This window comes from Chelonia mydas, chromosome 25 (genome assembly GCF_015237465.2).
Source record: "Chelonia mydas isolate rCheMyd1 chromosome 25, rCheMyd1.pri.v2, whole genome shotgun sequence".
Lineage (NCBI taxonomy): Eukaryota > Metazoa > Chordata > Testudines > Cheloniidae > Chelonia > Chelonia mydas.
Genome location: NC_057858.1, coordinates 1,628,821 through 1,656,041, shown reverse-complemented (window position 1 = coordinate 1,656,041; position 27,221 = coordinate 1,628,821). Strand labels below are relative to the sequence as shown.

General features: G+C 48.5%; 1 protein-coding gene across 1 annotated transcript; it reads right to left on the bottom strand.

Moving 5' to 3' along the window:
- Window positions 1–228: 228 nt before the first annotated feature.
- On the bottom strand, window positions 229–24,594 carry LOC102938904. The gene is made up of 7 exons (XM_043536151.1): window positions 24,491–24,594; window positions 22,362–22,462; window positions 16,117–16,256; window positions 11,784–12,051; window positions 3,362–3,543; window positions 2,664–2,722; window positions 229–521 (listed from the first exon to the last, which is right to left on the bottom strand). Exons 1-7 carry the CDS (start codon window positions 24,592–24,594, stop codon window positions 368–370), a joined length of 1,008 nt encoding a protein of 335 aa, XP_043392086.1. The 3' UTR covers window positions 229–367.
- Window positions 24,595–27,221: the final 2,627 nt, after the last annotated feature.

Sequence of the window (27,221 nt, the reverse complement as noted above, 5' to 3'; positions counted from 1 at the left end):
ACACAGAACATGGGAGAGAAGAACACTGAGGCACATAAAAGCCCATCTTTAGCCTTTCTAGGTTCTGGCTCTTACAAGGCTATATTCTGGCTTTGGATACACATGGGCTCCCGCTGGAGTCCTTAGGAGCTGCAAATGCTCCCCAGACACAGACTATGGCCCGCAGTGTTTATTAAAAAGCTGCAAAACATTCTGGAGGTAGTTAATTTCCACACAACCACTGTTTAAAATACCTTTAATTTATAAAATAGCCTTCTCTCATTTACATATAGTACAGACAGTCTGGCAGAGGGTGGGCACGGCAGGACAAGGTGCTATTTGCACTCCCCCCTCCCTGGAAGCTCCAATCCCTCACTCCCCGAAGTCTCTAATAACTCCCACATTTACACTTCTGGATGGCAAAGACAGTGCGGATGTTGCCACTGCGGCTCTTGAATGTGTGTGTGTTGTACTGGTGAGGGACGCAATGGCTGGAGGCACCTTCCGCCCAAACCAGGCATTTCTCTCCATTCTGCGAATCCCTTCAGTTAAAAAACAAAAGCATTGATTACCAAGATGCACAGAAGATGTAGCACTCTCAGTCTGACCAGGGATCTGGGTTCATAGCTCACATCCTCTGACAAAGCTGGGCTCACAACTCATGTCTGGTCTCTGAAGCAAGCCTGGGTGCACAATTATTATTTGTACTGTGGTAATGCCCAGCTCTCATACAGAGCTTTTCATCAGTAGATCTCACAGCCAATTACAAGGGAAGTATCATTTCCCCACATTTTACAGATGGGGAAACTGAGTCACAGAGAAGTGAATTTACTGGTTCAAGGTCACTCAGCTGACTAACAACAGATTCAGAAATAGAACCAGGTCTTCTGAGTCCCAGTCTAGTGCTTTGCCCACTAGGCTACACTGTCTCTCTGTCCAGGAGCCCCCATCATGGACCAGGACCTTATTGTGTTAGGTGCTGTACAAACACAGAAAAAAAAGTGGTTCCTACCCCAAAGAGCTTACAGTCTTCAGCATGTACAGAGACACTGCAAAGAGGACAAAGCAATAGTAACAGTACAAAGAAACTATTTTTAAACACCCAGAGAAAGCATTGGCAAACTGCACAGAAGACTCTAGACAGTGGGGGTGGAGAGTGGTTAGGCTGCTCTCCGCCCAGAAGTGGAAAGATGCACTTGGAGCATCTGCCAGTTTAGATTCTGTTTGATGCTCTCTCACAGGCTCCTTGGTTGAGCCATTTCATCTTTCTGTGCCTCAATTTCCCCATCTGTAAAATGGGAATCATTTATTTATTGTTGCTTATTTGTTTCCGTTTGTGCTTATCGGAACTCCCTAGGCATGGTGCAAAACTAAAACAAACTGTAGCCAAATACATGTCAACAGGCAGCGAAAGACAGCGGTTCTCATCCCCAGACAAGTTCTGACCGCACCAAACCTCAAAACAAGCAACATAACTTCCCATTTCCCAAACCTCACCCACCCACCCACCCAGACAAAGCCTAGAACAACAGGTGAGTTTGCAGCATGTCAAAAAGATGATCAAATCCAGGCTCTGGTACATCAAGGGAGAAAGTGAATGTGAAAACCAAAGACTGTCACCAAAACACCCTGTTACCAGCCCTCTCTCATTTAAACCAGCTGTAGATTTGGGATGCCTGCAGGGGGACATCTATGGAGAGCAGTTTAAGGGGGAAAGATTCCACGGGGATGGCACCTCACCATGCCATGACTTCTATGGTAAAAGAAGGCAATTTCGGCCACAGATAGCAGGGCCATCATTGCCATAGTGTCTTCAATAAGATCCTGGCTAGCTTTGGTGTCCAACAAGAAGGATGTTGCTAAATTGGAGAGGGTTCAGAGAAGAGTCACAAGAACAATGAAATGATTAGAAAATCTGCTTTATAGTGGTAGTCTCAAGGAGAAAGGTATAACATGATCCAGTGGCTGGAAACTGAAGCCAGGCAAATTCAGACTGAAAATAAGGTATACATGTTTAATGGTGAGAGAAATTAACCATTGGAACAATTTATCAAGGATCGTGGTGTATTCTCCATCACTGACAATTTTTAAACCAAGACTGGATGCTTTTCTAAATGATATGATCTAGAATTATTTGGGAGAAGTTCTATGGCCTGTGGTCAGACTAGATGATCACAGTGCTCCCTTCTGGCTTTAGAATCTATTAAATACGTGTGCATTTGGCTGTCTGATAGAACAAGAAAGCTTGCAAGTTCTTTGTCCAGATTCTTATAGTGCACCCACTGATGTAGAAACAGTGTCCAAGTTATAAAACTCACACTTGGATTGCCATCTTCAGAGTCTACGCTTGATTCCCTCTGCTCGACTCTCATGACATTACTAGAAATATCAAAGTGGGATGTGAATTTGCGAAAGACCAAGTGAACTCAGTGCAAAATACCCTACCAAACTCTGAGACAGGAGCCCAACGGTACCAGCTGGCAACGGAATGAAAATGACAGACTCCTTGGAGGCAGCTTGGATGCTGACTTTACACTTGTTCAATTGAATTCAGGTCGATGGAGATACACAGATATAAGTTTGTGCAGAATTTGTCCCTCATTCTGTAAGGAAACTGCATTTTTAGAGGATTTTCGCTAACCCTACTGTAAGGGGAGGGGCTGTGTGTGAACAGCTGTGCTTACCTAAGCAGGCAATGATTCCCTGAGGTGCAGCTCCCCAAGCACCGTCCTACATCAATTTCCTGAAAAGATTTGCAAAACAAAGACATTAAAATCACTTGCAAGGCCCTGCCGATAAACGCCCGAAGGGACACAGCATTCCAGCTACTTGGCAGTAAGTCTTGCTTGTGGAACAGTGCTGTGTGCGGATACTGTCTACATGCAAGGGATTATTTTAACCTATCTTTAACTGATGAATCGTATTAACTCTGGTAAAGGATGCAGCTTTCATTGTGTCAGAAGTACTTTAAAATCACATTAAACATTTGACTGAATTCTTTTGCCCAAGAAAATAAAATGAATTGCTTTATAACTTAGTTTGGGATTGTAGAGTAATCCATGGCAGTGAAATAAGACCTCACCAATACACAGATATTGTACCGGTGTAACTATTTCAATTAGATGTGTGACTTTTTAATGAAGTAAACCATAGTATAACCCATAGTGTGGGCCCAGTTATGCTGGTATAAATTTGCTTATACCATTATAACTAATTGCCCTTGACTGTATAGGAATAGCGATACCTGTATAGAGCACCCTTAAGCCAGTTTAACTTGCGTCCACGCAAAAGTGGGAATTGTGCAGCTTGTAGTTAAAGCAGTACACCTTTTGTGTCTGGACGAACCCTAAGACTCTTTTAGAGCCGCATGCAGTTGACTAACCGTCAGTCGCTCCTCACTGTCCCCAGCAGAGTTGTGTATGATTTCATAATAGTATTCCACATAGGAAACTCGATAGCAGGTTTCTTTCATTTCACAGTTTTCCAGAGTTTGAACCACCTCAACACCACTTGGGCTTTTGATCAGAACACAACCGAACTTTACAGGTGCACAGAAGAGTCCTCCTGAAAGAGAACGAGAGTGTAATTTCATGTGGGACCCCATCCTGAGGCCTTTGCATGTGCAGCATTCCTGCTGGGCATTGTCAGCGTGAGTTCTGCGTACAGAGCAGCTGCAGAATCAGGCCTAAATCATGCAAAGTACAACAAGGAAAGTGCTCACTTTCTAGGTTAGGAGCTGGTCTCTCAGTTAGCAAGCCCTGGGCACACTTCTTATTGCCAACTTGAGTCACTGTTTTGATTGTTATGTTGCTGCCTTGGTGATTTCACTGCGTGTGGCAGTGATATTATGCTAGATGCAGACATCCTGCACCCAACAGACATACTTTCCTTCTCCAGGGGCCAAATCCCAAAGTCCACTCTTCGAAATCAGTTCGAGTTATGCCTGAGGAAAAGCTGCCAGACTTATACCCAATGAATATTTAATAATTTTTTAAACATATTAATGGCTGAGCTACCAACAGGTCTAGGGAGGAAGAGAATTTACTTTTACATGGTTCTTACATCGTGCAGGAAGCCAAAGGCCTTTGCAAAGGAAAGTATTGTCCTCAGAGCTACTTTGAGGAGTTGGGTGGTAAAGTAGCATATTGTGATGTTCAGTTTTTCTGGATCGCCTTTTGGATTTGATTAGCTCCTCTCCTCATGATCCCCTGCCTGAGCTAGCAGACGTCACTGTGGTCTGACGTCTGCTTCACACTTTCACTTTGGATCTTAGTGTTGAACACTTCCTGCCCGTCCATAAATTTTCACTATTATTTTCACTCAGGTCTGACAGACACTGGCTCATTGAGATGATGAATGTTCTCTGATATTCCTCCATTGCACAGCATTACAGTTTATGAGCTGTACATTTTCATGCTGTGTTTCTGATAAAGCCAAGGGTTGATATCTATTCCAGGCAATTGATGAAGGGAGTCAATATATAAATGTCTGGAAACTGGTAAAGGACACGTATTATGGGCGTGATCATTACAGGGATTCAAGAGGGCTCCGTATTCAATGGGCTCCGTGCTGTGACCTACACTATTGAACCCGTTCATCAGCACTCTTGTTCAGCGGTTTTTAAAAGTTACCGTGGACTCACTTCTTACACTAAAGCTTCTCCCATGCACTCTTAACCATCCAGCCTCCCAGTCCTGATCCCATCCCTACTTTGAGGCAAGTACATGTCCAGACAATGGCTAGCTCCAGTAAACTTGGGAGGAGGAGATTGCTCCTTGAGACAGACAACCCAAAAGGATGGGGTAAGGGTGGGACCATGGCCCACACCAGCCAGTAGAACTGATGCAGTTCTGTGCATACTAAACCCTATTAAAGGGCATGACATTCCCCCTCTCTGGTTTTCCAAGGGATTTCAGCATTACTATCCTCGAGTCCCCCTGCCAAACAAGATCTGTGGTTTCAAAGCCACAATGTAGCTGTGTGAAAAGACAATATATTAAGCCAGGAATCCAGTCTGGTCTGTGTAACCCCTCTAAGAAGCCAAGATGACACTGAACTCATTAATAGGGTCAGCCACTAGGCTACACCTCCCCTTTTGTCTTGGTGCCCTGGGTGTGGCACTTTATTTGTATTGGCAGTGACTCTCCCCTTGTTTCTCTAATCGCTCTGCAGCTGGGTATTGTCTTCCTGCATGTCTCATACTCATCCAGTTCTAGTGTCCAAAAAACTGATCACAGCTGAATTTACCCCAAAGACAGACACACAGCAGCCACAGGGAAAGCGGGTGAAGAGGTAGTCGTTTCAGTTTAGTTGGTCAAAACCACAACATCAGCAACTCAAACCCTAGGTGAGCCAACAGAAAGAATCATCACTGACAGAAGACCAACAGATGCTTCATTATTAGAAGCAGCTTTGCAAACCACCTGGCAGTGCTCTGTGGAAAACAACACAAGAACCACTGTCCTAGAAGGAGGTGTAAATTCAACAATGGTCCAGTTTGCAGATGATGCCAGCACTGGATGGGGAGCAAACAACCAGGGCAGAAATAAACTACAAAATGTCCTGAAGGGATTAGTACAGGAGACTGAGACAAGGCGAGATTCAGCACTTATAGGAGGAAGCCCTATGTCCAAGGAGTGGAAACAAAATGGAGAGATTGAAAGCAGGACCTTGGGGTGCCAGGTCATGGGCTCACACACTGGTTTCCTCATCCTGAGTGTGGCTACTGTGATATGAAATAACCCTCATCAGCAACAACATTCTTAAAGCAAACTACATTTATTTAAAATAGCAAAGTGACTGACTTGAAGGGTACACACAGTCTGTCCAATATGGCTCTTTGTTAATGCATTAGTTGAGCATAAGAACAGATGTTCTTCTCTAACCTTCTCAGCCCCCTTTCTCCTGTGAGGTAGGTAAATAAGGATGAAGATCCCTGTTTTACAGGTGGAGGAGGGTGGCTAGTGATACAGCTAATAAGAATCAGACCCAGGAGTCAAACTCTGGTTCTCTGGCTTGTAGGTTGAGCTCCCCCCCGCCCTTCAGGCAAGTCATTCAGCTTTTGTGACTGCTGTAAAGAGGGTGTGAGAATACTTTGTGCTTTTCCAGCTGTGCATCTCCAGGCACTTGACAACACAGGAAAGGTGTCATTGGCCTAAATGTTCGAAACTGACCAGCGATCAGGTGCCCAGCAGCAGATGCCTAGAAGGGGCCAGACTTCCAGAGGGTGGGTGCTCAGCACTGTCTGGAAACTGGGCTCCCTCAAGGTGTCTCAATTTGGGCATCCCAATAATCCCTGGTTATTTCTGAAAACTGAGAACTATTGGGGGATTTTCAGATCTGCCTCTAGGATTCTGAGGCCCAATTCATCCAATGGGAACTGGGCGTCCACGTCCTTTGTGCAACTTTGAAAATCTCAGCCCAGCCATTATTGTCACTTTACAGATGAGAGACAGAGAAAGAGAAGCAATTTGAGCTGACACAGGAAGTCAGATGCCAAGCCAGGAACAGAACCAGATCTCCAGCGTCCCACCCCTGGGCTTTAACCACTAGATTCTTCCTTACATACCTTACTGTGTCCTGTGTGGGAACAAAAGATATTTTAAGTAGAGAGACTCTGCTACACTCAGCATCCCACACCACATTCCTCCAACCACACATGGAATATCCTGAGGGAAAGAAAAGCCTCCACTGAGCTTGGAGACAGAGGGCCTAATTCTTCCACCCTTACACCTGTGTAATTTGCATATACAATACTTCCACTCACTTTAGTTCTTGGCTGGCTGTGTCCTCCTACCGGATCTCACACATGCTGTCCGGCTGGAGGAGGCCAAACTCACTACACATGCCCGCTCTGTTCCTGGAGTCCGAACAGCACCTTTCACACCCAGAGGTCCCTGTGTTCCTTGTTATCATGCCATTGGCTTTGGACCAGATTTTTTAAGGCATCTAGGCATTGCCAAACTCAGCATTGCAGTGCCTAGCTGATTTAGGCACCCAAGCAAGTCTATGGGATTTAGGCACCTGATGAATTCAGCCTATGCGGTTTAGGCACTTGGGAATCTAATTCCCATTTGCCGTTAATAAGATTTAGGCCCCCCCAGGTACCTAAATCACTTTTCAAAATGAGTTTTAGGTTCCTAAATTAGCTAGGCATCACAACGCTGAGCGCAGCAATGCCAATATACCTTTAAAAATCTGGGCCTTTCTTGTCTAAGTCTCTCCGGACTTATTTCTGTGCTGCTCCTGTTTGCATATCCCATACTTGGAGAGTGGGTCTTTGTCCCTCTCTAGTGGCTGGTCCACATAAGATATTTATTAGTAGAGCTGGTCAAAAACCTTCTGATGGAAGAGTTTTTCCACAGAAAATACCGATTTGACAAAAATGAAAGGTTCCATGGAATCCTATCAATTTCAACAAAATTTTCAACAGGAAGTTATTGTAATAATTTGTTTAGACTTTATCATTTCAACTTAGATGCTATATTATGTTATAAGTTATAACATGACCAAAAAGTCAAAACGATAAAGTTTGAATGAAACTTTTCAACCTCATTGAAATGAAATGTTTCAAGAAAACAGTTTTGATGTGTCTGAAACATTTTTTGCAATTTTTGTTTTATGGTAAATTTTGAAAATGCAACTTTTCATTCCAAGTGAGGATGAAAGGACATTTTGAAATGTTAGAATTCCCTGCAGAATGGACACTCCGGTTCCTGAGCAGCTCTGCTCATGTGTCTGCGGCTGCTCACAGCTGCTGGACTGGACTGGTTTAAGTCCAGCAGCAGAAAGTCAGGGTTTTAACACTGAAGGTTACAAGTTCAAAGCTGGAGGTCACTCCAGATAAAGTATCAGGCCCGAATGGGGGGGGGGGGGGCCGCGCACAGGGGGCAATTGCCCAGGTGCCCGGGCGATTTAAAAGGGCCCGGGGCTCCCAGCCGGTCTGCTGCTATGGTTGCGGCGGCTGCTGGGAGCCCCAGACCCTTCTAAATTGCCCGGGCAGAAGCGGCAGGCTGGCGGGCTGGGGAAGTTGGTGGCTGCTCTGTGCTGCCCCTGCAAGGAAACGCCTCCTCTCCGCCACGGGAACCAGCCCCAGGCAGGGAGGGCTGGGTGCGGCCCTGTGGGATGGGACTGCTCTGTGCTCCCAAGCTTCAGGTGTTCTGCCCTCTAGGACTGTTCTGGGTGGGGGGATCCCTGTTCTGCACTGGCTCAGCAGGGCCGATGAGTGCGGCCAGGGGGCAGGTCACGGGGGAGTGGGTCTCTGGGGGGTCTGTGTGGGGTTCTTGGCTGTGAGAGGGTGTGGGGCATTGGGCAGTGGGGGAGGTTTGTGTGTGTTGGGGTGCTGGGAAGTTGAGGTGGGACTGTGGGAGTGCTGGGCAGGGACGGTGGCGTGCAGGGTGCTGGGCTGCTGTGATGGGCTGTAGGCGGGGGGGGCACTTGGCATAGGGAGGAGGCTGGGCATAGGCGGGTTTTGGGAGGTGGGGCTGTGTGGCATAGCATGAGCCCGCCCCACAGGGGAAGGGGCTTGCTGGCAGCACAAGGTTGGGCAGACCACTGTACATCTGGCAGCTGTCGGTTTGTAAATAGTGCCCTCGCACTGGGCTGGGCAGAGTGGGGCCACCCCTGCCATGCCATGCCCCATTGCCGGCCCCTCGCTCCGGGTACTGACCTCCCCCCAACATGCTCCACTGCCCCCATGGGAGCCCACAAATATATTTGGCACCAGACCCACAAAAAATTAATCCGGCCCTGACTCCAGGGTCATCCCTAGCCATTCTGGTGCCCTACACAGTCCCCCCGGGGGGGGCCTGTGGGGGGCCCCAGGCCTCCATATGCCGGGGGGGGTCACAGGGTCTATGCCGGCGCTCCCACTTTTGTGCCTGCACCCTGTGTTTAGGCTGGTATAATAAAGAGTCCCACCACCTTCTTCAGTGGTTTCACCTTTGTGTCTTTATTTACAGTGTTCTTGTGCAGTCCCAATTCCCCCAACAACAATCACACCAGACCCCTCCCAGGGTCTTCTGGCCCTTGAGGTTCCTTCCAGTGGATAAGGAGACAGAGAAACAGCCCTTCTGTCTCCTCCCCAACCACCCCTCCACTGGGTGGTTTCAGAGTAACAGCCGTGTTAGTCTGTATTCGCAAAAAGAAAAGGAGGACTTGTGGCACCTTGGAGACTAACCAATTTATTTGAGCATAAGCTTTCATGAGCTACAGCTCACTTCATCGGATGCATACTGTGGAAACTGCAGAAGATGTCTTCTGCAGTTTCCACAGTATGCATCCGATGAAGTGGGCTGTAGCTCACAAAAGCTTATGCTCAAATAAATTGGTTAGTCTCCAAGGTGCCACAAGTCCTCCTTTTCTCTCCACTGGGGTTTTCCCAGGGCTTTTATAGCCCTCCCACTCTTTAGCCCAGCTGTTCCCACTGGGCCCTGCTTGTTGCTCTGAGCTAGCCCTCATTAGGGCTGACAGCTGGGTCCCTGCTGCATACCCATGTCTCTCTACCTGGCCTTTTGACCAGAGAGCCGTCTGCAGCCAGCATTTTGGCAGGGCTTTAAAGGGGGTTTTACCCCTGCCCTGCCATAGGGTGGTTGATCCCAGGCCTCCGCAGGGGGGCAGGAGCAGGCTTGGGGGCAGGGGGAAACCACACCCCAGCATGAGCCAGCAGAGCGGAGCAGGTTGGGGCCGGGTCGCTCCACTTCCCTTCCTGCTGCCCGGTGAGTGCAGGGGAGGCCCTACCCCTGCTTCAGTCCTCACGGGAAGGGGTGGAGTGGGGGCGGGGCTGGGGTGGAGCAGGGGCGGGGGCATGGGGAAGAGGCAAAGCAGGGGCTAGAGCAGCATGCAGCTGCGTAGGGCACCAGGAAATGTGGTGCCCCAAATTTCCTGGTGCCCTACGCAGCTGCGTACTTTGCGTATGGGTAGGTACGGCCCTGCCTGTCTCCTAGGTGCATGCTGGGTGGTACTGGCAGTGGTGAAGGCAGCCAGGCGGGCACATCCCTTTCCAGGGGGCCCATTGACTGCTCTGCCCTGGGGCTCGGAATTGCTGTCCGCAGGCCTGTAAAGTACGATGTAAACTGCACCCCTTTTATTTCAATGTGATGTTAACTTTGAAACCTAACTAGCAACTGTTTCACTGCTGGTTATTCTAGCAGAATCAGTCACCTACTGTGCTTATCCCACTGTCCCAGACCAGCCTCTACTGATGTCTATACTGCACTTTCATGGAACCCTCTGTCGCTCGGAGATGTGAAAAAACACACCCCAGAGCGACAAAAGTTTTAACGATGAAAAGCGCCGATGCAGACAGCACTTCACTGGCAGGAGACGCTCTCCCAGCGATGACTCTACCGCCCGCCGTTAGAGGTGGTTTTACTTGGTTGCCAGGAGAGCTCTCTCCCAGTGACAAAGAGCGGCTACACTGCGTACTTTTCAGCGGTGCAGCTGCCCCGTTGTAAGGTGTGCAGTGTAGACATAGCCTTAGTCCCTTCTCAGGCACCATGAACCCCACTGGTCATAACCTCTGTCCTCCTTGAATCTGCCTCCCCCAGGTAAGCTTCCACAAAGCAAGTTCTGCATTTTGAATCCGAATCCTTCCTGTGTTGTCAAACATCACTTAGGGCACCGAGTCACTTTATTCTGGAATAACTGTGTGCTCACAAAGCAGGCTAACTATTCCAGAATAAATTCTGGAACAGAATGTCTCCACTGCCAGTTATTTCAGAACAATTTATTCCACAAAGCTCTTCTGGTCAATTTCCCCCAGTAGACAAGCCCCTAGGATTGTTTACCTCTTTTCTGCAGCTGTTCTAAAGTGAGGGTTTCCAGGATCTTTTTCACAGTAATCCTCACTCCCATATACTTACTCCTGATCATAGTGCATTTAGTGCATATTTCCCAGACAAGTTCATTGCTACTATCCCAATTATTTGGTATTTGTCTCCCGTTAAATGCATTAGCCACCTACTGCCCACCCCTTTGCAAGCTGGGTGCACTGTTCATTGCTGTTTGCTCAGCGTCCACTTTCAATATCATCTGCAAACTTAGGCTTTGTCCACACTAGCACTTTTGTCAGTCAGGAAAAAAACACACCCCGACCAACATAAGTTTCACCGAAAAACGTGCCAGTGTGGACAGCGCTACGTCGGTGGGAGATGCTCTCCTGCCAGAAGAGTACCGCCACTTGTAGGGAGTGGTGTAGTTATGTTGGCAGAAGAGCTGTCTCCTGTCGCCTACCCGGGAGACCTCACAGCGGTGCAGCTGGGCTCACTGTAATGTCTCATCTGGCGGGTGGCCCCTCTAACTGTTGCGCATTCCTTTAGAACTCCATGTAAATTATCTTCAGACGAAAGGCGCATATTGTTATCAGTCCTCACGTCCACTCACAGAGGCAGAAAATTATCATCAAACCCATTTTACAGAAGAGGGCATTCAGGCAGAGGGAGGTCAAGTGGTTGCACTACAGGTCAACAGCAGAGGTGGGACTAGAACCCAGGAGTCCTCAGCATCAAGCCCCGTACCTAATCCATACACCCTGCTGCCTCAGTGCAAGGGGCTTGCATTAAATGCCAGAACATATGACCTACCCTCCTGTCTAACCAATAGTCAGACATAGCTTTAAGTAGCATAAGGGAGTTTTTTAGATTTCACCTGTCATTCTCAGGTTGCAATAGTAGCATTTGAGGTGCTGATCCCAACCCTGAGATATGACAAGGAGTAACCCCTTCCCCGTGTTCACCTCAGCTCATCAACTCCTCTCGCCCACCCCGTAAGATGAAGAGAGAAAAGTTCCTCCTCTTTTTCCATACCTCTTGCATGGGCTGGATTGGAGCACTTTCCAACATCCACTGTGAACTCCAACGGGGTGTCCGGAAAGAAGGTTTTCAGGGATGGCAGCCGGAGACACTCCTCTGGGCTTGCGTTACACTGGCAGGCCTCAATCACTTCCACTTCCTGAACCCCTTCAAACAGCAGCACCCGCTCCACGTGAACTCTCATGGGTTCACAATGGGAATCCAAAGGGCAGGAACGTTCTGCTCCAGTCGACAGAGGCAGCTCCATCTGCCTGTCCTGCAACTGCACAGAACAGTCACAAGGCAGCAGGTATATTTAAAAAAAGCAGGGGAGGGAACAAAAAGGACCCGGGTAATTATAGACCAGTCAGCTTCAATACCTGGAAAGATACTGCAACAAATTATTAAACAATCAATTTGTGAGCACCTAGAGGATAATAGGGTTTTAAGGCATAGTCAGCACTGAGATGTCACAAACAGGTCATACCAAACCAATCTGTTTTTCTTCTTTGTCAGGGTTACTGGTCTAGCAGATGGGGTGAAGTTGTAGACATGATTTGCCTTGACGTTACTAGAAAAGGAGTACTTGTGGCACCTTAGAGACTAACCAATTTATTTGAGCATAAGCTTTCGTGAGCTACAGCTCACTCACGAAAGCTTATGCTCAAATAAATTGGTTAGTCTCTAAGGTGCCACAAGTACTCCTTTTCTTTTTGCGAATACAGACTAACACGGCTGTTACTCTGAAACTTGACGTTACTAAGGCTTTTGATGCACTCCCCCATGACATACTCATAAGCAAACTAGGGAAATGTGGTCTAAATTAAATTACTATAAGATGGATGCAAAACTGGTTGAAAAAACACATTCAACAAATAGTTATCAATGGTACGCTGTCAAACTGGGGGCATATATCTAGTGGTGTCCTGTAGGGCTGTGTCCTAGTTCAAGTACGATTCAATATTTTCATTAATGACTTGGAAAGTGGAGTGGAAAATATGCTTATGAATACTGCCCCTCCCTCTACAGGAATAACTATCCTGGTATAGATCACATTTATACCAGGATAACTGTGTCCACTCTAAGGGCTTGTACTGTTGTATTTATATGGGTATAGTTAAAATGCTGCAACCTTTGGGGAGACAAGTCCTGAACAGCACGGGCGCTTGCTAGTTTGTTAATTAGGGTTCTTTGTCTCGGCTGAAGTGTCACAGGTCATTTTACACAAAGAGAGGGGAAGTATCCCTACTAAGGATCTGCTGGGAGAGCCCTGATGGCCAAGTAGAGAGAGGCCAACACCACAACAAATAATCTGATTCTGTGGCTGCCAATTTTACTGACCCAGACAGGAAAATGCACCTGGCCTCTTCCCACCTGTGCAAACTGAGAAGCTTAGGAAAGAAGTTTTTAATTACTGGGACCTAGTGTAGAGCAGATGTGGCCTAAAGTACCAGCATCAGTGCTAGGCTGCAAGGGTGGGGGGGATGTTAAGTGATCCCAAAGCAGGAGCATAGCCACAGGTGGGTCTGGGTGGACCGTGGCCCACCCAGATTGGGGCCGGAGCCCCCCGAATCCACAAGCTGAGACTCCTGACCCTGTCTCAGTGTCCGTCAGCCCGGCCGTGTCCCTCTCCTACCGGTGTGGCGCACTGCTGCCCCAGTCTCCAGCGCCCGGGCTAGCCCCGCAGGGGGTGTGCCTCGCGGGGGCGGGTCTAGCGCTGAGGCCAGAGACCAGGGCAGCAGCGCGTGGCACCAGCAGGAGATGGATGTGCCATGTGGCTGGGCTGATGGACACTGGCCCGGGGTCTGGAGGGGCAGCCTCATCTTCTGGTGCCTGCTGAGCAGTAAGGGCTGGTTAGAGGGGGTCTGGGCTCCCCCACCCACCTCCTGCCCCCCATCCCCAGGGCACTGGATCCTTCTTGCACCCCTGATCCTTCCTGCCCCCCTCCCATGGCCCCCCATCCCTCCTGCCCTTCCTGCCCCCTGTCATCGCCCACCCAAAAGCCGGGACCCACGCAGTTTTCCTGTCCTAGCTATGCCACTGTCCCAAAGTCCATCAAACACCATCTAGTCAAGATATTATAATGTAGGAAATATTGCAGAATCATAGAAATATAGGACTGGAAGCAGCATTGACAACCCCAAATATTCAAGAATCATGAGATTGGCTTTAGAATCATGAGATCATGTACAAATAATAGATTTGCTGCTCTTTTTATTTGCCTTCTGCTTTTGGACCCTTTGGGAGGCACTGGGGTCACATATGGAAGCTTTCTCCTCAGGCATGAGGGCTAGAAACATAGTTTTTCTTTAGGAATGAAGGCTGAAATCATCACATATCCACTTGGCTCCAGGGACTGGGGCTTTAAGGAAAACAATAATGATCATGAGAGTTGGCAACACTGTTTCTAGTCCAGCCCCCTGCACTGAGGCAGGACTAAGTCCTATCTAGACCACCCCTGACAAGTGTTTGTCTAACCTGCGTATCTCCATATACAATTGAGCTCTGGCTGTTTCTCTCTGACACCCAAGGAGAATTCTGGGCTGGCAGGACAATATGGTAGATCAGGGGTCGGCAACCTATGGCACGTGTGCCAAAGATGGCAGGCGAGCCGATTTTTAATGGCATGCTGCTGCCTGCCGGGTCCCAGCCGCCGACCCCACTCAGCCCGATGCCGAATCCCGGCTGGGACTCTGGCAGGCAGCAGTGAGCCATTAAAAATCCCGCCCGCTCCGGCCCGCTCTTCTCTCCCCCCCGGCAGGGGCAGGGTGAAGAAGCTTGGTCCTGCCGGCTGCTGCTGCAGGGCAGGCAAGGTCCCCTCTCCCCGGCCTCTTCCCCAGCTTGCTGGGTTCCTCCCCTCCCCCTCTCCCTCCCGATCAGCTGATGGCCCTTGCGAGGGAGGGGGAGAAGTGGAGCCACAACGGGGCCTTGGGGAAGGGGGGTGGAATCAGGGCATATCCCCTCCAGCTCCCTGCCGTGAGCTGCTCTGGGCGGGGGGCTGGGAGCATCCCCACGACCCTAGCCCACACCCCCAGCCCCTTGCCCTGACCCCTGCACCCCCCCCCACACACACCCAGCCCTCTGCCCTGACCCCTGCACCCCCCCACACATACTCAGCCCCCCACACCCCATGCCCTGACCCCTGAACCCCCCTCACATGCCCCCAGCCCTCTGCCCTGACCCCTGCACCCCCCCACACATACTCAGCCCCCCACACCCCATGCCCTGACCCCTGCACCCCCCCCACACACACCCAGCCCTCTGCCCTGACCCCTGCACCCCCCCACACATACTCAGCCCCCCACACCCCATGCCCTGACCCCTGAACCCCCCTCACATGCCCCCAGCCCTCTGCCCTGACTCCTGCACCCTCCTCACACATCCCCAGCCCCCTGCTCTGACTCCTGCACCCCGCACACCCCATGCCCTGACTCTTGCACCCCCACATTCCCACCCCCACCCTGAGCACCAGATGGGAGCTGCCCAGGTAAGCACTCCACACCCAAACCTCCTGCCCCAACCCTGAGCCCCCTCCCTCATTCTAGCTCCTGGCCAGACCCTGCACCCCAACCCCCAGCCTGCTCCTTCACCCCCAGCCCTGTGCTCAGTGCACTCCACCCTCAGCTCAGTGCAGAGAGAGAGAGGAAGAGAACGGGCTAGAACCAGGGAGAAGGTAGGTACATACTGTGTGTGGGTAGGGCCGGGATCCCAGATCGGCAGCGAGCTGAGAGGGGCTGGCAGCCGGGACCCTGGCTGGCAGGAGCCAGCGGATGGAACCCCAGACCGGCAGCAGGCTGAGTGGCAGCGGGCTGAGCTGCTCAGCCCACTGCTGGTCTGGGGTCCAGGCCACCGGCCCCACTCAGCCTGCTGCCAGTCTGGGGTTCTGGCTGCCAGCCCCTTGCCAGCCGGGGTCCCGGCCGCAGGCCCCGCTCAGTCCGCTGCCGGCTTAGGTGAACGGAACCCCAGGCCGGCAGCGGGCTGAGCGGGCCGGCGGCGTAAGATCAACATTTTAATTTAATTTTAAATGAAGCTTCTTAAACATTTTGAAAACCTTGTTTACTTTACATACGACAGTAGCTTAGTTATATAATATAGCGACTTATAGAGAGAGACCTTCTAAAAAACGTTAAAATGTATCACTGGCACGCGAAACCTTAAATTAAAGTGAATAAAAGAAGATTCGGCACACCACTTCTGACAGGTTGCCGACCCCTGTGGTAGATGAGCAGTTTAGTATATTTCAGGTGATCTATTTAGGAGTATATAGAAAACCATAATGCATGACCTACTTCTGGATGTAACTGCTGCCATTGTGGTGATAGCAAAACATGGAAATGCACATTCTCACCTTTTTAGTTCTAAGAAAGTCCAGCATAGAGGAATGTTTGGAAAACCCTGGAAATCCAGACTGATGTGAGTTTATGCTTTGGGATAAACAGTGGGACCTGCACATCCCAACATCCAGACTTACAGGACTGCCAGAGATGTCTGTGAACATAAGAAAGATGAAGTCAGAATCCCTACAGAATGCACAAATTCTTACTATTTATTATTTGTATTGTGCTAGTGCCTAGGACTCCAGCCACGGACCAGGACCAGATTGTTCTAGGCACTGTACAAACACAGAACAAAAAGATGATCCATGCCTCAAAGAGCTGACAAACTGAAAGAACCCTCTGCTGCAGATGGTTGCCTAATTCTGCAAAGAACAAACACACACAAATCCACAAATAGAATGTGGTCATTTATTTTGACTGTAGTTCATGATGATTTACTTTGTAGTAGACTAGCAAATTCACTCTAGCATATTTTATAAAAAGCAATATGCGCTCAGTCACAGGAAATCACATGACAATGTCTCTGCCATCTAGTTTTTAAAGAGAAGTGGGGCGAAGACCACCAGTGTTTTGGTGAGAATCACTATATCTGCATATTAGCAAAGGGAGAATGTGAGAAGTTCTATTGTGGTTGAATTATTTAACCAAGATAGTCGGAGTGTCTGGGTAAACTCTCTAATTCATGGGCAAACAGAGCATTCAAGCTGGTCCTCACACCACCTGAGGAAGTCTCACACATTCAAGTTGGGCATTTCTTGCCTGTGAAACACCAGTGATTATCAGCTAATAATTGTTTCCCCTAGAAATACTTCAGAAAATTGGCTAGTTCTCTCCAGCAGCCTTGTCTATATTCAAAGTTGCTTCAGTTTCACTTTACATTAATTTAAAAATCAATTTCAATTAAATCAGCGGACATTTTTACTTCAGTTTAGATTAAATCCGTTCCCAGTTGATTTAGGCTGAACCACAATGGGCCTGCTTTAAACCAGAATAAGTGTCCACATAGAAATTTGCACCGGTTTAAAACCACACAATTAGGCCATGACTACACTAGCACTTATGTCAGCAGAACTTTTGTCGCTCAAGGGTGTCGCAAGCACTTGTGTGCACAGCGCTTTGTCAGCAGGAGAGCATCTCACTGAGCTGGTTTTATTGTCTCCACGGGAGAGCTCTCTCCCATCAGCATAACTCACTACATGAGCGCTCTTCCAGTGGCACCCCCATCAGTACAGTACAGATTGTGAGTATTGACAGGGCCTTAGTTAACCTGCTGCAATGTTCTCCTGTAGCCAAGGCCTTGTGTGGACACTTAGGGCTTGTCTACACTATGCAGCTTTAAGTGACAAGGCTGTGTCAACTCTCTATCGGTATTTTGTCAGCACTTTTGCCGATAAAATACTTCCAGCTCCACGAGTGGCATAAGCTTTGTCGGCAGGAGAGCGCTCCTGCTGACAAAGCCACGTTCACACTGTCGCTTGCGTTGGCAAAACTTGTCTTTCGCGGGGGGCTTTTAAAAGTACCCGCAAAAGACAAAAGTTTTGGCGACAATGTCGCCTTGTAGACAAGCCCTTAGGCTATGTCTACACTACAGACCTGAGCTGGCGGGAGAGGCTCTCCTGCCAGTATAATTAAACCACCTCCAATGAGCAGCGGTAGCTCTGTTGGCAGGAGAGCATCTCCCACTGACATAGCGCTGTCCACACCAGCGCTTTTGTCAGTGACACGTCTGTCAGTCAGGGATGTGTTTTTTCACACCCCTGACTGATAAAAGTTTTACCAACAAAAGTAGACATGACCTTAGTTCAGTTTAAACCAGGTTTACATCAATTCAGTTTAATTTGATAAGGAATCTACTTAAACTAAATTGATATACTCCGGGTTTAAATTGAAGGAGAGGTAGGTACACTGGAGGGTAGGGATAGGATACAGAGGGCCCTAGACAAATGAGAGGATTGGGCCAAAAGAAATCTGATGAGGTTCAACAAGGACAAGTGCAGAGTCCTGCACTTAGGACGGAAGAATCCCATGCACCGCTACAGACTAGGGACTGAATGTCTCGGCAGCAGTTCTGCAGAAAAGGACCTAGGGGTGACAGTGGACGAGAAGCTGGATATGAGCCAACAGTGTGCCCTTGTTGCCAAGAAGGCCAATGGCATTTGGGGATGTATGTGTGGCATTGCCAGCATATTGAGGGAGGTGATCGTTCCCCTCTATTTGACCTTGGTGAGGCCTCATCTGGAGTACTGTGTCCAGTTTTGGGCCCCACACTACAAGAAGGATGTGAAAAAATTGGAAAGAGTCCAGCGGAGGGCAACAAAAATGATTAGGGGACTGGAACACACGACTTACAAGGAGAGGCTGAGGGAACTGGGATTGGTTAGTCTGCGGAAGAGAAGAATGAGAGGGGATTTGACAGCTGCTTTCAACTACCTGAAAGGGCGTTCCAAAGAGGGTAGATCTAGACTGTTCTCAGTGGTAGCGGATGACAGAACAAGGAGTAATGGTCTTGAGTTACAGTGGGGGAGGTTTAGGTTGGATATTAGGAAAAACTTTTTCACTAGGAGGGTGGTGAAACACTGGAATGCGTTACCTAGGGAGGTGGTGGAATCTCCTTCCTTTAAAGTTTTTAAGGTCAGGCTTGACAAAGCCCTGGCTGGGATGATTTGATTGGGGATTGGTCCTGCTTTGAGCAGGGGGTTGGACTAGATGACCTCCTGAGGTCCCTTCCAACCCTGATATTCTATGATTCTATGAATTAAGAGCATCCACACCGTGTTTTTCATCACTTTAAATCAATTGGTTTAAAATCACACCTTTAGTTAAACTGGTGTAAGTTTGAATACGAGGCCTCACTATAGAAAGCCTGGTGCTACCTCTAAATGAGTCACCAATATGAACATATTCTTAACAAGCATGACAGCATAATAAGACAATTACAATGACTGAGGCTTTCTGAGGTGTTTCGCACCGTGTCTGAAATCATGAGGGCTATATAAAAGCCACATGCTTAGCAAAGCAAAAGGGAACAGGCAAGAACTCCAGAGCTGTCTAGATAAGCTACAGAAGGACATACTCTGCTTTTTGTTTCTAGACTTCTCTGTGCTGTAAAAATGTAGAGGGGGTTTGGAAGCTATCATCTCCTCTATTCCCTTTTCCCTCATTCCTTGCCTGGCAATACACCATGAGAACATGAGCTAAAGTACCTGCCACAGCTCCAAACTCCAAGCCATAGCAGAAAGTTTGTCTCAACTTGGATGTGACACTACTATGCACTTTGACCACACTTTTGCCCAAGGACTTCAAGCATTGAGAGAGATTAATTCTCGCAGCCCTCCCTGTGGTAGAGATGATTGTTCTTGCTTTATGCCCTGGGAAACTGAGGCACATGTCACATTGAGCCATTGCAAAGCTGGGAAAAGTACTCTGTAGGTTCTAGTCCTGTTCATTAACCACTAAATATAACATTTACAGTCAAAATTGCATAGATGAAGCTGGTTTAGGAAGCCTCTACAACTGTATTTGGCTGGCTGCAAAAGGAACCAAGACTATATAGGGCCCTTCGTTTTTGGTTTTTATTTTATTTAATTTTCCCCTGGAATTTATCGGTGTTTATTACTCCAACAACTAAAACAGGTGACAATTGGTGGAAAAACTATTAATAATTTTTCTGGGTAAATATCAGAGTTTATTTTGGTGGACGGAAGGACGGGGGGGAAAGTATTCAGTAGATTAACGCTTTGATTAATGGAATTCAATGTGGTTTGCTGCAGAACTAAAAGAGAATTCAATACATGCCATCTCTGAGTTTAAGAAAACAATAGTTCTTTAATCCCCAAATAAAACTTTTTGTTTGGATAAACATTTGGCTGTTGTAGACTTAGAACTATTATTTACATTTAATAATTGGGCCACACCATGTGAAGCACACACTCACCTTCATCCTTTTCTCCTGTTTTTTTTTTAAAAACTTTTGAATACTTCCTAGTGTTCTGAAGTGAATTCTGATACAGATTTTTGTTTTCTTTCCATTTTAGTGTGTCAGCTCTTTAACTGTTAGCTGCTAGCTGCTTGAAATGTGTACATGGTGGGCATGAGAAGCATCAGTATGTTCAGATGTACATATATGGTGGGGAAGGGGTGAGATAGCTCAGTGGTTTGAGCATTGGTCTGCTAAACCTAGGGTTGTGAGCTCAATCCTTGAGGGGGCCATTTAGGGATCTTGTGCAAAAATTGGGGATTGGCCCTGCTTTGAGCAGGGGGTTGGACTAGATGACCTCCTGAGGTCCCTTCTAATCCTGATATTCTATGCACACTTATTTTCAACGCTTGTGTGCCTGTTTGTTTATTGTGTGTATCTTCTAGACCAGGGGTGGGCAAACTGTTGCCTGGGGCCGCAACCGGCCCTTGAGTTCCTGCTTGGAAGCAGGGTCCAGAGCTTGCCCTGCTCTAGCACTCCAGCCAGGGAGTGGGGTCAGAGGCTTGCCCCGCTCCGCGTGGCTCCCAGAAGCAGCAGCATGTCCCCCCTCCGGCTCCTACCTGTAGGGGCAGCCAGGGGCTTCGGACGCTGCACCCGCCCCAAGCGCCTGCGGACAGGGCAGCGTACAGAGCCGCCTGGCCGCGCCTCCACGTAGGAGCTGGAGGGGGGGACATGCTGCTGCTTCTGGGAGCTGCTTGAGGTAAGCGCCGCCCAGAGCCTGAGCCCCAGCTCTGATCCCCAACCCACCCTCTGAACCCCTCGGTCCCAGCCCAGAGCACCCTCTTGCACTCCCAACCCCTCATCCAGAGCCTGCACCCCCAGCTGGAGCCCTCACTCCCCTCTGCATCCCAACCCCCTGACTAGGGTGACCAGATGACAAGAACAAAATATCGGGACACATGGGGGGGCCGCCACAGGCTCACCCCCCCCACCAGGGTTGGCTCTAGGTTTTTTGCCCCCGCAAGCAAAAAAAAAAAAAAAAAAAAAGCCGGAGTGCCGCCAAAGCAAAATATCAGGACAAATGGCATCCCGACCGTACATCGGTCAGGACACAGGACAAACAACTAAATATCGGGACAGTCCCGATTTTATCAGGACGTCTGGTCACCCTACCCCCGCCCCAGTCTGGAGACCCCTCCCGCACCCTGAACTCCTCATTTCTGGCCCCACCCCAGAGTCCGCACCTCCAGCCCGAGCCCACACCCCAACTCCCAATTTTGTGAGCATTCATGGCCCGCCATACAATTTCCATACCCAGATGTGGTTCTCAGGCGAAAAAGTTTGCCCACCGCTGTTCTAGACTAATACTGAGCCTTACTTCAACAGGCAGCTTTGCATTTACACACAGACTAATGTATTATTGTAATACATACAGCTCTTGCAACGTATTGTATTTTCCTAATAAGAGTAGCTATTTTGTATATATTTGAATGATATAAAAATAGGGTGAAAATCGGAAAAAAATGAAAATAATTGTTGTAAAACCCAGGATTTTTTTGTTAAAAATTGGTTTAAACTGAAAACAAAGGGGCTTAACGATGTACAGCTTTCAGTAGTTACAGCCCTTTGATGGATTTCTTAATTTGCACTCACTGTAAAAAGAAGCGGCACATTGGTCCAGAAAAAGATGTGACCTCACCCAGCTTTCAGGGGAGCAGCCGTGTTAGTTTGTATCCACGAGAAGAACGGGAGGACTTGTGGCACCTTAGAGACTAACCAATGTATTTGAGCATAATACATGAGCTATTGAGCTATTTCGTGAGCTATTGTTTCTCTAATAGCCTGGGACCAACACAGCTTCAACGACACAGCACTCCCAAGATTACTCCTGAAAATCAAGTCGTTCTCGTACAATACACCTCTGAGCTAATACAACTTTGAAAGGATGCAAACATTTGTCTTGAGAGAAAGTTCAATACATTTGGTACAGAAAATAAAGCTTGTTTGGTTCAGGAGAATGTATTGACCAATTAACTAATCTTCCCACTAATTAATATTTTATGAAATGTGCTTTTAGTACCTGGTTATGTAAGTGAACAGTAGCATGAGCCTTTCAAGGATCTGGCTAGGACTGCAGCATCCCAGAGGTTGATTAGGCAGCATGCCTTGGGGTGCCACCATTACATTTACTTACTTCAGACCTTAGCTCTTTGGGAATAAAATGACAGTGAAGTCTTGTGTGCATCCATAGCATGTCCAGAGGGATGCTGATGATGGAACAGGAGTGGGGATGTTTAAAGGAATCAGGCTTCTCAGAGCCTAAAGGAGAAGTTCACTTACCGTGCCCAATATAGACAGAATGGCTCTGCCTCCTGCAGCAGCCCCTCTCTGCAAACAAGTTCCTTCCTTCACTCTTCCTGCTGATGCCTCCTGCACCTGCACTCACAAAACATAAAGCTCATCTGATCACCAGCTTACAGCTTGAGCTGCCTTCCTTCTGTAGCTGGAAGGGGAGTTTGAGCTCCAAGCAGAAGGCATACAGACCTCATTTCTTTAACTTTATGATTTTGTTTTAAGGAATAAGCAGGATCAAAGTAGTTAAAAATGGAAATGACCCATTAGATCTCCAAGACTACTCCACAGCAAGGATAGACTGTATACACTCTATCATTAATTACCATTAATTAATCCTTGATTCAGCCATCCCCATTCTCACTTTACTCAGCGTGGCAGAATCATGCCCCAGCTTATTGCTGATGTCTGACAATCACCTCAGCACTGTATAGAAGAGGGAGCAGACAAGTAGAGATGATCCAGTTCTCCAGGAAAGGATGCATCGGATATTAAAATAATTCTACACTTGACCTTAGCACTTCCCCTGTTCATTCGCAAGTCCTTTACTCCTTAAAATCAGCACACAGAGCAGTAAAAACCAGAGGGAGGAAAAGAGAAATGAGACTTACTGACAAGGCTGGGAATACAGAAAAGGCCACTGAGAAGCACGGTAGCCAGTGAAAGATCCCTCATAGCTGCACCCTTGAAGACACTGACTTGTCTCCAGTATTCCTATCTCAGATATTTATAGCTAGAGCTCCCTTAGCAGGGGAGAAGGCGCTTGCAACAGAGACAAATGGGTCTGTATATTACTGACATATGTTGCCAAGATTGGGATCTGAATAAACACCAAAGTGGCCTCAGCAGTAATGGAATCTCATCACCAACTTGTCTAGGGGAGCGGGTTCCAGCCACACTTCAAAGCCTTGCTTGGAAAGGGCAGGTTTTCCACCACAGGATGGGGGATTTCTCCTCCCTCAGGGGGCCTTTGTTCTCACCACCACTTTCAAACTAATTAAGCTCTCAGTAGCTTGGAGTCATTTTTAAGTTGTCTCATTTAAAAGAGACTCAAGTTCTTCAGCCTCATTCATTGCCTTTTCTCTGGAGATAACCATCTTTTGTTTCTTTTCAACACCAGACTATAGATTAACCCTAGCTCTTTGGTAAACAAATGCATCATGCAAGGCTCAGAGTCATAGGAGATCTGCAGAGCATTCCCTCTGGAGAGCAGCCCAAGGCAGGTATCTGGGCCTCCCTTTCTGCCTTTCTTTCTTTATCAGAGGGGTAGCGGTGACCAAACAGCAAGTGTGAAAAATCGGGACAGGGTGTGGGGGGTAATAAGAGCCTATATAAGAAAAAGACCCAAAAATCGGGACTGTCCCTATAAAATCGGGACATCTGGTCACCCTAGTCTGTATCCATAAAAACAACGAGGAGTCCAGTGGCCCCTTGAAGACTAACAGATCTGTTAGTCTTCAAAGGCCACCGGACTCCTCATTTTTTCTTTCTTTAACAAGTCTGAACCTTTCAACTGGGAAGAAGTTTCTTTCTTGCTTGCTCAGTAAAAACAAGCAGGCAAGTTTCTCCTTCCTGAGCTACAGAGGAGCAGAAGCACCATGGACCCTTCCTACGTGCAGCAAGAAATTGTCTCTAGATTGTGCATTGGTTTCTTGGACTGCAATATAACTCCCTGAAGAGCTCTCACAGGCCTTGTCTAGACTAGGAAAACAGGTCCTTCTTTCAACTGAGGTAAAGCTAGTTCCACTGAGTTAACGTGATTGAGGCCACAAGCGTAGCTGTCAGGGTCCCTCTTTGTTAGGTAGTTGAGAAAACTCATGGCTACAAGAAATTGGGCTGTCAGGCTCTGTATCTGTCAAAGGTCACTAGCGTGCGGAACTGTGGCAGGCCCGCAAGCACTGCAGTGTGGGAGAGGTTGCAGAGCACAGGGCACTGAGCAGAGAGGGCAGAGTCAGCACTGGGGGCAGAGGGGAAGAAAGAGGGTGCAGGGATGAAAGCTCATGGCATAGGGCATGGAGCACAGACCAGGGCGAAAGTGGCACCGAGTTGGGGCACTAGTTGGGGAAGGAGGGGACAGAGTCTGGCGTGCACAACGACTCCGCTTGTTCTTTTTTTACCTTCTGGCTTCTATCAGGTTGGAAAATGAAATGACCGTCCCACACCGTCCCTGCTCCGAGTGCCTGAACACCTGGAGCATGTCCCACTGGCTGAAGTGAATCATGATAGGTCATAGCAGTTAGAAACTTCATAATGTATCATGGAAAATGCTTCTGTGCATCTCTGTGCTCTGCCTCTGTGACTGAGGAGAAGAAATTGAATCCCACAGTGGGTCAGAGGGTTTGCAGAGGCCTTACACCAGGGGGCTGGGATGGAGATAGACCGGAGACTCCCTTGTTAGCCAGGTGATTGATTAGATGGAACCCTGATGTCTGCTTCCCCTGGTCACAGCCACTTGCAGCTGGGCTCCCGGAAATCTCCTCAGGGTGTATGTGTTGATTGTAGGCTCCTTATTCTGTACCCACAGAGGCAAGAATGATAGAACAAGGTCATTATGAGTGAACTCCAGCAGCCTCTCACAAAGCCCAGGGCATAGGCACCCAGCTGGGAGGCTGCGAACGGCCCATTGACACACACGCAGCCCCCTTGCGGAATGCAGTGCAGGGCACACGTCCCAGTGCAACCAGTGGTGCACAGGGTGCATTTTTCTTCGGCCTATACGTCATCTTACCACCTCGGTTACAGCAAGGAGCTCCCCCCGACACGCTCTGCTGACGGTTGCCTGAGCACCTCTGGAATTATAACCTGAGTTTTCCGTCACTCGGAACTTCTGAAACATTCACCTTTGAAACTGAAATTTTCCAGTCTTGGAAGGTTGAAAAGCCTGAAGGTGAATTTCATAGTCGGGCATCAGAGCAAAACCAATTCACCCGTTTCTGACAGGAAGCAGAGTGGAAATAATACCCCTTCCCCAAGATGTAAAAATAATTGGAACAACCCGATAGTCCACAGGGCTGCCTTTGGCAGAGAGGGAGAGCTCCCTGAGGAGCAGTGCCCTTCCTTTCTCTGAAGGAAACTGGCCTTGATTTGATAGTTAATTATTATTCGTATTGTCGTACTGCCTAGGTGCCTCAGTCATGGACCAAGGCAACGTTGTGTGGGAGGGTTTGGGGTTGTTTTTTATTATTTTTATTTTTTTTTGTTGCCTTCCTCTGGAGCATCAGGAATGGCCAAAGCTGGAGAGAGGACATTGGACAGAGAGGCACAGGGCTGTGAGGTGGCATTGGGCATTCTCTCTCCCAGGTGCTTGGCTGATCCTAACTCAGGGGTGGTCAATTATTTGTCAAGGTCCAAATTTCTTGGTCAAGATATAGTTGAGGTCCAGACTCCAGAGGAAATAATAAAAAATATAACAACAATAATAAGTAAATAAAAAGATTTTGGCATCCATTCCAAAGTGTCTGGCAGTCTGGATTTGGCCCATGGTCTGCCTATTGACTACGCCGATCTAACTGATGGCCTTATGTGGGGTTCGGAAGGAATTTTTCCCCAAGTCAGATTGGCAGTGACCTTGTGGACTTTTCACCTTCCTAGGGCTATCTGGCTATATATCATTTAATCATTTCCCTGCCATTGCAGCAGCCTCTAACCCTGATGCACCTCAGTCCCTCCTCTTCTTTGCCTGTGCCACATAACAGCCTACTCTCCTGTGGGCTGTAACTCCTTGGTCTCACTTCAGTTGCTGGGGTTAGTGTGGAGGTGCAGGGCAGGGTAGGGGCCCTGTGATCTACAGGATGTCAAACTAGATGATCTGGGGATCCCTTCCAGCCTTAATCTCTAGGATTCTAGGAGGCCCCCAGGGTGCCAGGCGCTGTACAAACACAGAACAAAAAGACGCTCCCCGCCCCAAAGAGCTAGAGTTGTCCATATTTGAAAATTAGGTTCTATGCCTTTACAGGAGCAGATTTTGTGAAGTTTGTAAGTGTCACTAAGCATCGGCACCGACTCCGTGGGTCCTCCGGGGCCGGAGCACCCATGGGGAAAAAATGGTGGGTGCTGAGCACGCACCGGCAGCCCCCTATCAGCTCCGCCCTACCCCCCAGTGTTTGCCACCCACCAGCAGGCCTCACAGATCAGTGCCTCCCACCCTCCGGGATCAGCTGCTTCACAGTGTGCAGGAGGCTTTGTGAGGGAGGGGAAGGAGCGAGTGTGCGGCGCACTGGGGGAGGGGGAGGAATGGGGTGGGAAGATGTGGGGTGGGGGCTTTGTAGGAAGGGGTCGAGTGGGGGCAAGGCCTGAGGCAGAGCCAGGGGTTGAGCGCCCCCCAGCACATTAGAAGGTCGGCGTCTGTGTCACTAAGGTCAATTGCATGGTGCATCTGTGCACAGCTAACTTAGCTGCACACTACTGCCCCCAGGGCTGGCTTTCCAATTAGGCACAGCAAGCAAGTGCCTGGGGTGCCAGCATTCTAGGGGCGCCTTACCGCTCTAAAACTGCGTGCAACACGAAGGTCAACTGTAGGCAGGAGGGTGCTGAAGATGCTGTCCTAAAGTGTAAATCCGGCCCTGAAGCCTCCATTTGCAAAAGTGTCCGCTCATTTTGGATGCTCAATTTTTGGATAGCCACATAGGGTTCAGTTTTGTCCTCAGTTACCTTAGCAGACTCTGTAAAGACCTAATTTCAGACTAGGGCATCACATCCAAAGGTGCTGAGCACCTGCAGAGTCCATGGACTTCAGCTGGAGTTGTAGGTGCTCAGTTCCCTGAAAATATCAAACCCTGAACTTGGATATCCAAAAATGGAGGCCCCAAAACTCATTTTTGAAAGTGTAGGCAAATTGAATCCTCCTGT

Excerpts from the sequence above, each read along its gene's own strand:
- LOC102938904 (XM_043536151.1), bottom strand. The coding sequence starts at position 24,594 with ATGATTCACTTCAGCCAGTGGGACATGCTCCAGGTGTTCAGGCACTCG. Across the intron at positions 16,257-22,361 it reads TTCTGTCTATATTGGGCACG|ACATCTCTGGCAGTCCTGTA; the intron begins GTAAGTGAACTT and ends TTATGTTCACAG. Across the intron at positions 3,544-11,783 it reads CAATCCAGCCCATGCAAGAG|GAGGACTCTTCTGTGCACCT; the intron begins GTATGGAAAAAG and ends GTTCTCTTTCAG.